Source organism: Pteropus alecto, unplaced genomic scaffold (assembly GCF_000325575.1).
Source record: "Pteropus alecto unplaced genomic scaffold, ASM32557v1 scaffold17, whole genome shotgun sequence".
Classification (NCBI taxonomy): Eukaryota; Metazoa; Chordata; class Mammalia; order Chiroptera; family Pteropodidae; genus Pteropus; species Pteropus alecto.
In genome coordinates, this window is record NW_006440645.1 from 7,540,295 (window position 1) to 7,553,755 (window position 13,461).

The 13,461-nt window shown below is 33.4% G+C and overlaps 1 protein-coding gene across 5 annotated transcripts in view; it reads left to right on the plus strand.

Annotated features, from left to right (window-relative positions):
• LARP1B (La ribonucleoprotein domain family member 1B) overlaps positions 1 to 13,461 on the plus strand; it is a 78,472-nt gene that overhangs the window by 26,520 nt on the left and 38,491 nt on the right. For 3 of the 5 annotated variants that reach the window (XR_439268.3, XM_006917764.3, XM_025050912.1), the window contains exons 10-11: positions 1,317 to 1,489; positions 3,352 to 3,711. Coding sequence is in view for 4 of the 5 variants with exons in the window: in XM_006917764.3 (XP_006917826.1) it covers positions 1,317 to 1,489; positions 3,352 to 3,711 (533 nt within the window). In the remaining variant the exon portion in view is untranslated. Of the gene's footprint in view, positions 1 to 1,316; positions 1,490 to 3,338; positions 3,712 to 3,967; positions 9,306 to 13,461 lie in introns of those variants that run through there. The other 2 variants (XM_015593921.2, XM_015593923.2) reach the window with 2 other exon arrangements.

Consider the following 13,461-nt stretch of genomic DNA (forward strand, 5'->3'; position numbering starts at 1 on the left):
ACTTTTGTGGATCAAGTAATGGATACATACACCATTAAGTTGTAGAGTGACAAGGTTCAACATAATGTTTTCTATACTTGTAATCCTAATAATGTTTTGAACACTTTAACATGTAAATATTACTATAACAGTATAAAATTATGGATGTTTTACTTTTTTTAACCATATCATTGAAATATAGTACAGATTTTACATATATTCTGAGCCTATTTTAGGACTAACTACATTTTGAGAACCCATTAGCTCCATATAGCTGGTGGCTACTGTATTGGACAGCATAATTCAGAGCTTTTTCTATTATGAAACAATATGCTCTTTAATACAGTAATCTGGTGGTTGTATCCTGGATCTAAGTATGGATCCGTGGAGAAAATAATGCCTTTGATTCTAGCATATAATAAGTAAAAGTAAAATCTTGGAGTATTCTTCTCAAACCCAAACTCCTGGAATGTGTCCTTGCTTTTCATTGAGTAAATAAAAGGATTGTTGGTGTTCATTTATTTTAGCTTTCTCTGTGTAGTATTCAACTTTGCAAAATGTCTAAAGAATTGGCTTTGAGGAGTAAATGATGTTAAGAATTGCACAGTATAAATTTGTTTTTAAAACACTTTGTCCAACGCAAGTTTAAATACTCTTTGACTTTTGGAAAAGAAATTCATAAAGGAATCATTTTGAATTTTACTTACAGAATCTATAATTACTTTGGTTAAAAAATAGCACGGAGATAGCCGTTTATAATTCCAACAAAGTTTTGAAATGTTTTAAATATTATTGAGAAAGGACAGTGCACTTTAATGATATGACATTCTGCCCTTTGTTCACTAAGAGCTAAGTGGGCACATTGCATTTAGGTAAACCTTGTTAAACAAAGGAAATGTGAAAAATATGAGTAATGGCTGCCTTAGTGTAAATCCTAGCAGAGAAATGAAGGACTGGTTTTTGTCTTGAATAAAACAGACATTTAGTATAACTACAGCTTAATTGCGTTTGAGAGTCCATAGTTTCCTTGTAATAGATATTAACCTAAGATTTCGTGGAGAATTGACTCCTGCATAGATGTATTGTCATACTTAGTGACTCACATTGATATTCTTGAGAAGTTTGAATGGTCTGTGTAAGGGTTGGTGACATTGCATTTATTTATTATTCTTTGGTTTCATTTGAATACATCCTACATGTTCTTCAGGTTTGAAAATCATTGGAAAGGTTATGAGGTTGATTTATCATGTTTTTGTGAAGAAAAAAAGACCAAGGGAAAAAAGTTTTATCAGTAATAAAAGCATTATTTTAACTATAGAACTAACTTAAAATTTTAGAGTCCGCCCCAAATTCTCCAAGAATTGGAAGTCCACTGAACCCAAAGAAAATTACTGAAACAAGTATTCTTCAAGCAATGTCTAGAGGTTTGTCTACCAGTTTGCCTGACTTCGACTCAGAACCTTGGATAGAAGTAAAAAAGAGACATCGTCCATCCCCAGTGAAATTGAAGGTAAGTTGATATAAACCAAAAGAAAAGTGTGATACGTTGTAGGTGGAGTATAAAGTTAGTGTAAATTCTGTCGGGTACATATATAACATTTGGAGAAGTTTTTAAAAATTGGAACTATTGACCTTCAGTAAACACTTTTACTCAGCTGAAAATGAGTTATATGGTATCAATTTTTATAATTTATTTCTGGATGTTATTTAAAGATATTTTGACTTGGCCTTTTTACTTGTGACTAATTTAATTTTGAATCAGATTTTTTTAAAACTGACAATCTCAATTTTGGATTTATAACCCTATTGTATTATTTGTAACCTTGTTAATTATTTGTAAAGTTCTCATACAAATGACTATTTGTAAAAGGTACCGATTAGGGTTACATATGTTTTGGTGGTATAATGTACAGTAGGAAAGGAGGCAAATGAGGGAGTGAGATGAGAGTGGTTAGGAAAAAATAGGGATCCTTGTGGTAGAACTGCTGTATTTTTGGTGGTTGGATACACAAACTTTGCAATGTGATAAAAACTCTTTGATCTAAACCACACACACAAATGAATACAAATAAAACTAGGGAAAACTGAGTATGAGTAAGATCATTGGGTTATATCAGTGTCTCATTTGTGATACTGTACTATAGTTTTGCAAGATGTTAATATGGGGGACAACTGAGTAAAAAAAATACAGGAGATCTCTCATTTCTTATAACTGTATGTGAATGTATAGTTATCTTAATGTAAAAAGTTTACCAAAAGTAAACTTGTAAATAGTGCTACTCAAATGATTCAGAAATTGAAAGTAAGCTCTATAAGAAAAAGGTCACTAAAAATAAATGGGCCTACATGCGAAAAGGATGAAGAAGCTTATCATATTGAAGATTATTATGAATGGAGCTCTTTATCCCTAAAATCAGAACATGAAGAAAGGAAGCATGCAGGATTTAAGTGTGATTCTCCACGGAGGGTACGTGGGATGGTGATATTTTGCCAAACCAGAGGGCATTGGGCAATGTCTCAAGACATTTTTGGTTGTTACAACTTGGAGAGTAGTACTGCATCCTGTGAGCAGAAGCCAGGAAAGCTGCTAAGCATATGAACAGTGCACAGGACACCTCCCCCGCACCCCCCCCTACACACACACACACATACACCAAAAAATTATCAAGCCCGCAAGTCAATAGTGCTAAGTTTGATAAGCATCTGTACAGTGCATAGGACCCCTCCACCTCCACACACACACCCCAAAGAATTATCAAGCCCGCGAAGTCAGTAGTGCTAAGTTTGAGAAACCCTGATCAAAGATAACTTTTAATTAGCAGTGGTAATTAAAATAGCAGACTTAAATGTTACAAGAGTTCCCCCTGCTCTTGGAGTCATTTTCAAAAGCCTAAAGTGGTTTTCTTAAACAAGACTTTCTAAAGATCCTGATAAATTTTTATGTTGTGGCAAACCTGGATAACAAGGGAGGATGGTGTCCTGGACTCAAACTGACAAAAATTTGTACCATATTTCATGTATTTCAAGAGTTATATTTTTTCCTTCATATTTAAAATCTCTACATTTAAACATTTATTTTAAAATAATTGTTCATCTTAAAATTGATAGTGTAAGGACCATTTAAACTCTAAAGGAGTCTTTAATATAATCCGTCCTTTATTCAACTATTTTTTTCTTTAATGTTAAATTTAGTGTTTATTGATTACATTTATTGGATCAGGATAATGCTGGCTTGATTTTCTTTTACTATTTGTCTGTTAAACTAGTCATTGAGCATACAAGTTTGATATTACTTGTAACATCATTATGTGACATTTATCTTAAAAGTGATAGAAAAGTTGCTATAAATAAAATACCAGTTTCTTTCATTAGGAATCAGCATCTCTACCTGAAGAGGCATCAAATCAACTAAATCTTCCAGATGAACAAGAACAAGAAGAACTTGATTTTTTATTTGATGAAGAGATGGAAAAAATAGGACAAAAAAACACATTTACTGATTGGTCTGATAATGATTCAGATTATGAAATTGATGACCAGGATTTAAACAAGATTTTGATAGTGACTCAGACACCACCTTACATGAGAAAACATCCTGGAGGAGATCGAACAGGCAGCCACGTGTCTCGGGCAAAAATTACATCTGAACTTGCTAAAGTTATTAATGATGGCTTATATTATTATGAACAGGATCTATGGATGGAAGATGAAAACGTACACACAGCCATAAAGGTAATTGTTTCTGGCCAGCATCTTTCTGCTGCTACTATGTTTTGATTATATGTTTTTTATATTTCCCTAAACTTGAGGCTTTATTTTATGAAAGTTTGAATATAAATAAATTATATTGATTTTAATTTTTTCCCAGAAATATATCTGATAGTCACAAACTGAGATATTTACTTTATTAAAATGACAGTGAAATTAAATACTTAAATTTCTAAAACAATATTATCACTCACTGACTAAAACCCTTGCTTTTTTTCAGGTGAAAATAATAAGGCCTTTTCTCATAAAAAGGAATAAAAACTGAAGTTATGGACAGGCTTAGTGTATATGCTCATTCCTTATTTGGCTATAATCACCCCAGCTATGTGAGCAGGGCTTCAGAGCAGGGTTACTTTTGTTGCCCGCTTCCACCCTTCTAACCTTAGTCTATGATGCGTGTTCTGTGGTAGTGGAACTGGTTGTGGACGAGTATAAAAGATTTAACTGGCTGATTGTATCACCTGGTCCAATCATTGCTATTGCGCTGGGGATTCTGTTTGAAGCCATGTTCCAATTTTTTATCTTTTTGCATTCTGCTGTACACCCTGGTACTTTATTCTAGTTATTAAAGTAAAATATGAGAGTGCCAGGGTAGTTCGCTGGCCATCTGCATTCTTGTGATAGGAATTTTTATGATATAGGTAAGGATTAAAAGAGATCTTTTTCTGCCATTAAATTCATCAGAAAACCCCCAAAAGTTAAATACTTGTTTCAAGACTAGAATAAGGAGGGAAAAGTTGTATAACTATAATATGCCGAATAGGAAAGAGATCTTAGTTAGAAATATACACTTGTAGGAAGAAAAGCTGGCCACTTAGTAGTTGAATAGATGGGAGTAGGTGCACATTGAGATTCATATCCTCGACAAGAATTATACTTTCCTTTTTGGCTCTTCATTTTTTTTTTTTTTTTCCTGGAATTTCCATCACTGCTTTCATCCTCTTCTCTAGCCACTGGTTTTTTGGAGACTCTGCCTCAGGGTATGGTAGCTTGTCAGTGAGTGAGAGCCTGAGTAGTTCTCTGTCCTGCTGCTGTGGGAAACAAAGTATTTTTATAAAGTTTCTTCGTTGAAAATCTTTCCTTGTATGAGCATTATTACTTTGTGATTCTTAAGTTCTGTAAGTAATATCTAACTTCTTTTTTGGAACAGAAAAAGGTAGAAATAAATTCAAGTAATAATAGGTTATACGTTGAAATAGCCCTCCCTCCATTCCCTATCCCTCTACCTTCCTTTATTCTTTACCATCTGCCATTCTGTATATTGCATTTGTTTTCTGTTTTAATCGCATATAAGATCTATGAGGATTGGAATTTTTGTCTTATTTGCACACTACTGTATCTCCAGTGCTAGAACAGTTCCTGGCACAAAGTAGTGCTCAGTTCATATTTGTTAAAATGGACAAATGAATTATGGATTAAACATTATGAACTAACCAATTAACTTGGACAAAATAACCACTGTGAATTATATTGGTACTGTGGGAAAATGTTTTCAGAGTTCTAAATAATGGACTTTCAGGCTTCCTTGAGAAATATGCTATTTGTAGGCAATTATTTGTTTGCTCTAAAGTGAACACAACAGTAATTAAAGGCCATGTATTGAGTTAATTAAAAACTAGCATCTGCTTTACCCATGATAATATTAGGGGAAAATAATCTTGGCTATATGGCTCTCAGCATTTTAGGTCTGTTCATAAGTATGTCTTCTTTTAGACTGATCCCTACATACATTCTTATCTAACTTAATTCCTCTTATTTCTAATTCTGTCCTTAACATGTAATATCTAATGAGAATTTTACTTTTCCTGTGGGTCTGCTTAAAGGAAAAGAAGCCAACCATCTAATGTTTATTGAATTCCTACTATGTGCCAGACACTGTGCTAGATCCTGGGCATGGAATGGGAAGATGGTAGGGTCTCTACATGCCTGATTCTTAACAAATAATTGAGAAAGCAGACATTAAAATAAACTCACAGCAAGAACTTAATTACAAATTATGATACTGGATTGGGTTACCTGTGAGAAAGTCACAATTACGGTGAGATCGGAAATATGAGTAAGAATGAAACATGCGAAGAGCTGGTAAACCATATTTGAGGAAGAGGGAAAAGCAGGTGTCAAAGAACTGATGGTAGAGAATTTGGTATGTTTGAGGAAATGGAAAAAGCTTGTTCATACAACATTATATAAGAGGACAGTTATGGATATGTAGGTAGGAGTCTGATCATATAATGTTTTGTGGGCCATGTTAAATCGTTTGGCATTTATCTAAAGTTCAAATACAGCACATTGAAGTCTTTTACACAGGCAACAGGGCATGATCTAATTTTTATTTTTAAAAGATCACTCAGATTAGTTTGGTGGTGGATGGATTAGATGGGACAAGAGTGACGGAAAAATCCAGTTGAGAAGCTATTAAAGTCGTCCAAGAGATGGATATCGGTAATGTAAGGTGACAGGAAATACAGAAATGAGAAGATCTAGATCTGAGCCCTGAGGAACGATCGTTTAAGAGTTGTATAGGAAAGTGGTGTGTAGAAGCCAAGAACTGGTTTCAAGAGGACAGAATAGTCAATTGTGTGAGAAACTTGACAGACTTAGATATAAATGAAAAGAATGCCAAATTGATAGGATAGTTTGGTGATCATTTCTGACTTTGCAAAACGAGTTTTGCTGGATCCAGAAGCTATGTTGACCTGCACCAAGATTGAGTATAGTCACTCTGTTTTTGGCATGTCCTTACTGCTGAAGATAATTAAAATGACCTGTTAATAGATGAGAAAATGTCTACTTAAAATCCTTGGAGATCTACGAGGTAAGTTATTATCAGAATAAAACCATAGAGAAGTGGAGTATTAAAACCAGTTTTGCCCTGGAGACCATTTTGGAACTTGGGGAGTTTGAGGAGTTCACCTTTGCAAAAGCCACCTAAATTATAGGGGTAAAAGACATAAACATAGGGGCCAGCCACAGTTAGGTATTCCACAAGAAGTCCTTTTTCCATTAAACTGGTACTCAAAAGAAATATACTCTCCATGAAAGAAAACTTAACTTGCTTTCTCATCTATTCCTCTAGAGGACTACAAAGATTATTTCCCCAGTTGTGCTTTGTAGAATAAGGAGGGGAAAAAATTGGCTTAGAAGTTATAATCACGCAACCAAAATTCACACTATCTGGGTGACTAAAGTAACCACTAGTCATAAATTGAAAGTGATCGTTGCCTGTTAATTTTCCAGAAACTTAGCAGAAGCAAATGTAGTTCTTTTGTGAAGACATTCCACCTTTATAGTAGACCTCAAAGAATTTACTCAAATTGTTTTATAAGGAAAATGAGTAGCTTGTATAATTTAACATCTAGTAGATTTTATTATATAAAGCTTTTTTGTTTCTGAAAAAGGTAAAAAGCAAGAAAGAAATGAGAAATATATAGAGTGATAAACATGATCTAAGATAGACATTTAATTGGAGTTTCAGAAGAAAAGGAGAAGGAAAATGGGGCACACTCACTATTTTAAGAGGTAATAGCTAGGACCTTTTCCGTACTGAGGAGAGGTATCAGAGTAGAGCAGCCACGGTAAAAGGCCAGTTACTTTCAAGGACAGAGGAATGGCTGGACAGCTAAATGCCGACTTCCCACCAGTAACAGTTGAATGCAACAATGGAATGATAGTGTTATTATACCAAGGGAAAATAACTACCAACTTATAATTGCATGCCTTGCAAAAATATCTTTCAAGTAAGAGGGTGAAATATAAGCTTCGTCAAACGTAATTCCTAAGCTAGTATAAAAGTAATTCCAGATGCCAGAGATATAGAAAGAACTGCCAAGCAAAAGCAAGTGATAAATACTTGAATAAATCTAAATAAATATTAACTGTATAAAACAATAACTGTGGCTTACAGATTTAATATAACATTAACAGTTTGAGAGCTATAAGTGAATAGTATTAAAAGGTACTTTTTAGTCTTGAAAGATTAGTTTTTTTTAAGTTTTCATGTTGCAATTTGAAAGATACCCATTTAAAAATAAAACTAGTGGGAACAACCTAATTAGGAAAAAAGGGAAGAGAGAATAAGACAAGAGAAAACGGGAAAGGGGGCCTCCAGCGCAAAAATGAGGTGGTAGGTTTAAACTCAAATATTTAAGTAGCAAAAGTGAATACATATTGTCAAAGTGTATGTAAGTAAGTGCAAGCAGTGTTACTTATATGTGACATCAAAATAAACAAAAAAAATAAGCAAAAACATTGAAAGGAAAAGATTGGGAAAGTGCATACCATAAAGTAGTATCAAACCAAAATCAATATCCTAACTGGCATCTTTGCAGAAATTGGAAAGCTGATCTGTAGTTTATGGAAATTAAGGAAGGGACCCAGAATAGCTAAAAGTCTCTTGAAAAAGAAAAATAGTTGAAGGATTTATACATAGTCTTTACTTATGCCAGCACTGGTATAAAGATAGACATACAGATCAGTGGAAAATAATTGAAAGTCTAGAAGTAAACCCATGTATCTGTGGTCAGCTGACTCTTGGGAAAAGTGCCCAAATCATTCAATAGGGAAACAGTAGTCTTGGGACAAGTAAATATCCACATGTAAAAGGATAAGTTAGATGCCACCCGGACTTACCATGTACAAAAATTGAGTTAAACACTTAAATATAGAGCAAAATCTATAGAACTTTTGCAGGATAACATGAAAGAAAATCTTAATGAATATGCATTTGGCAGTGGTTACAACAGCACTAGCAACAAAAGAAAAAAAAATAGAATGTAATCAAAACTTTAAAATTTTGTACTGCAGAAGACACCACAGAGAAAGTGAAAGGACAGTAAAAACAATACCATTTATATTACCACCCCAAAAAGTGAGGCACTGAGGTATACATTTAAGAAAATATGTTCAAGATCTATGTGATGAATACTATAACTGATGGAAAAAATCGGAAGAACTAAATGACAGCTATTCCATTTAGAAAGTCTCATTGTCAGTTCTTCCCAACTTGATCTACAGATTCAGTGCAATTCCAATTAAGATTCCAGGATTTATTTTGTGGATATCAACCAACCGATTCTAAAATTTATATGATGAGGCAAAAGACCTAGAATAGCCAATACAGTATTGAAGGAGAAGAACAGAGAACTGATCCTATCCAATTTCAAAGTTACTGTAAAGCTGCAGTGATCAAGACAGAGTGTACTGGTAGAAGAATAGACAAATAGGTCAATGGAACAAAATAGAGGGCCTAGAAATAGACCTTCGAATATATAGTAAATTGATCTGTGACAAAGGAGCAAAGATAATACAATGGAGAAAATATAGTTTTTTCAACAAATGGTGATGGAACAACTGGACATTTACATGCAAAAATACAAATCCAGATGTAGACCTTACATTTTTTTACAAAAATCATCCAAAAATGGATTACAAAACTAGATGCAAAACACAAAGCTATTAAACTCCTAAAAGATAATATAGGAAAAAACCTAGGTGATCCTGGTTCGGGTGATGACTTTTTAGATAAGACACCAAAATCAAGATCCATGACTGAAAAAAAACGATGTTAGAGTTCATTAAAATAAAAACTTATCTGCAAATGCCACTATCAAAATGAGAAGATAAGTCACAGAAGGGCAGAAAGACATATCTGATAAGACTATTATTATAAATATAATAAGAACTCTAAAAACTCAATAATATCAAAACAACTAGATTAAAAAATGGGCCAAAACCTTAACAGACACCTCGTCAAAGAAGATATACAGTAGGCAAATGTATTCAACAACGTCGAATAAAATGACATTATTCAAGGACCTGTTGTATATTTAAACTCTAATAAAATTGAGGATTTAGGGAGCATTCATCAGTGACTGCTTAAAACCATTTGGTAAAATGTTGAGAGATTCAACACCAAAGACATGATCTGTGAAAGAAATAACTGATAAGCTAGACTTCATTAAAATGGAAAAAAAAAAAAAAAGTTTGCTCCGCGAACGATACTGTCAAGAAAATGAGAATACAAGCCACCGAAAGAGGTGAAATATTTACAAAAGACACATCTGATAAAGGACTGTAATCCAAAATAAATAAAGAACTATTAAAACTCAACAATAAGAAAACAAACATCCCAATTTAAAAAAAAATGATCAGAAATCTAAACAATATCATAAAGAAGATATACAGATGGCAAATAAGCAAATAAAAAGATGTTCCACATCATGTTATCAGGGAAATGTAAATTTAAACAAGATGACCACAACATTCCGATGAGAATGGCCAAAGTCCAGCACACTGACAACAGCAAACGCTGGAGAGGATGTGGAGCAACAGGAACTCTCATTCACTGGTGGTGGGAATATAAAATGGTACAGCCACCTTGGAAGATACTTGGGCAGCTTCTTACTAAACTAGACACTCTTACCATACGATGCAGTCATCGCCCTCCTTACTACTTACTCAGAGGAACTGAAACTTATGTCCACACAAAAACCCGCATATGGATGTTTATGGTGGTTTTATTCATAACTGCCAAAATTGGAAGCAACCAAGATATCCTTCAGTAGGTGAATGGATAAACTGGTTCATGCAGAAAATGGAATGTTATGCAGTGCTAAAAAGACATGGAAGAACCTTAAGTGCATGTTACAAAGTGAAAGAATCCAATCTGAAAAGGCTACATACTATGATATCAACTATTCGACACTCTGGAAATGGAAAACTATGGATGCAGTAAAATGATCAGTGACTGCTAGGGGTTGGGGAGTGGGAGGAGATGAATAGATAGAACAGAGGACTTTTCTGTAGTGAAACTATTTTGTATGATAGTATCATGGTGGATACACATCATTATTCACATATCCAAACCCATGGGATGTACAACACCAAGAGTGAAACCTATGTAAACTACAGACTTTGGGTAATTTTTAGAGCAGTGAAAATACTCTGTATGATACTATAATAATGGATACATGTCATTGGACATTTGTCCAAACCTATAGAATGTACAACACCAAGAGTGAACCCTAATGTATACTGTGGACTTTGGGTGATTATGATGTGTCAGTGTAGGCTCACTGATTGTAAGAAAAGTAAAACTTGATCCAAGATGTTGAGATTGGGGAAGCTGTGGGGGGACGGTGTATAGGATAATATGGGAGCTGAATTTGGCTGTAAATACGTTAAAAGTAATATATTTAAGGCAACAGGTTAGGAGAAATATTTGCAAATTATATATTTAATGAGACTGGTATTTATAATATATAAAGCACTCTTATTTAATAATAAAAAAGATAAATAACTCAATGAAAAATCAAAATCACAATAAGATACCAGTTTTATAACTATGTGCAATTGAAAATCTGCGTATGAGTTAACTCTAGTTGTCCCTCACTGTCTGCAGGGGATTGGTTCCAGGACCCGCAGATTCCCCAAATCACAGATGCTCGAGTTCCAAATGTAAATCGAAATTACAATGAAATATATTGTATCTCATTAGGAAGACTACTTTCAAAATAAAAAGCAAAATCCAGAAAATAACAGTTGTTGGAGAGGATGTGGAGAAATTGGTACTGTTGAACATAGTGTTGGTAGCAACAGAAAATGATATAGCTGCTATGGAAAACAATGAGCGTTTCTCAAAAAACTAAAGAGATATTTACACACCAGTGTTTATAGCAGCAGTATTCATGATAGCCAGAAAAGTGGAAACAGCCCAGATGTTCATCAGATGAATGGATAAACAAAACATGTTGTATACATACAATGAGATATTATTCAACCTTAGGAAGAAAATCTGTCACATGCCACAACATCGGTGGTCTTTGAGGACATGCTAAATGAAATAAGGAAGTAACATATGGTATGATTCCACCTATATGAGGTACTAAAGTAGTCAAGTTCATAGACACAAAGTAGAGTGGTGGTTGATGGTGGGAAGAGGAAATGGCTGCTGTTTAATGGGTATAGAGTTTGTTTTTCTGAATAAAAAATTTTTGGATATCTATTACACAATAAATATATTCAGCGTTATAGAACTGTACACTTAAAGATGGTTAAGATGGTGAATTTTGTTATGCAATTTTTTTTCCCAATTAGAAGTAAAAATTATACAAGAAGACTGAGCTATTTACCAAATAAAGTAACCAAAAAAAGTTGTTGTGTGTATATTAATATCAGAGAGACTTACAAAGTGACTTAAACACAAAAAAGCGTTCCTAGTGTTAAAAATTGTCCTTTTGTAATTGAGTAAAGAACTCCATCAAAAAGTATACCTTAAAATTTGATGTACTTAATATCAAATGTTCAAATATATGAAACAAAAATTGATAGAACAAATCTAATTGTAATTGGTGACTTCATTTACCCCCTAAGTAAACAATAAAAAATTAGAATAATTTGAGATACAGCTTGGTACCTAACAACTACAGATTGCATATTCTTTTTGAGCATATCTATAGTACTTTTACCTACAGTGGTTTATAAAGCAAATTTTAAAGCACTGATATTACATAAAACACATTAGTAGAATTAGTGTTTAATAAAAGTTAAAAAGCAGAATACTAAAACCTAGTATGTTTTGAGACATATATTTTAAATAACTCATTAAAGTAGAAGTCATAGTCTTAATGGGAATTAGAAAATCTAATAACTGTATTGAAAAGGTGTACTTAAAAGAGATAGGCATAAATGCAAATCTGTTAGGAAAAATGCTTGAATTTAAGGTCTATCCCCAATATTACTTTTGCTGTTTAAAAATTCTCCCCCCAAATATCAAAAGCTTAAAGTAAAAATTTCTCACGTTGCTTGACAGTGGTTGTGAGTTGGCTGTTGTAGCACTCTGTATGTGTGTTCCTGCTCTAAGTTTCTTCCCATTTTGCGATTCATGCTGAAGGAGCAGCCCCTATGCAGCAATGGTTCATTCATTCACATAGCAGGGGGAATAAACAAGACAGAACTGAAGTGTACAGTTGTATTCAAAGGTGATGTTTATGTACATTTGCTCACATTCTATTGGCTAAAGCAAATCACATGGCTGTGCCTGTTGGCTGGGGATGTATAGCCTCAAAAGGCATGAAAGGTAATTTACAGTGTGTGGATATGCATAGTCCTATAACATAGGGAATTCAGGCTGTAAATAATAATAGAACCTGCTGTAGCTTTCAAGAACTACAAGTTAGAAATGTCTCAAGAAGTTATAAAAAGAATTAGCAAAATAAACCCATAAAATATGACAGGAAATAATAAATAGTATAATTAACTAGATCTAATAGAGAATCCATTCTACCAATTCTTAATTCTTTTTTTCCGTCTTTAATGAAATATAATAGACAACTAGTTGCCTGCATTTACAGTGTACAATTCAATGTTTTTTTTTTCATTTCAATTATAGTGCTATTAACGCTTTGAAAATAATAAAACAGGACAAAAAGAGAAAGTATACATAATACAGCTGCAATGAAAATGGGATGTAATTACTGATCATGAAGACATTTTAAAAGATATTTTAATCTTTAATGAAATGTAATAGACAACTAGTTGCCTGCATTTACAGTGTACAATTCAATGTTTTTTTTTTCATTTCAATTATAGTGCTATTAACGCTTTGAAAATAATAAAACAGGACAAAAAGAGAAAGTATACATAATACAGCTGCAATGAAAATGGGATGTAATTACTGATCATGAAGACATTTTAAAAGATATTTTAGCCCAATAA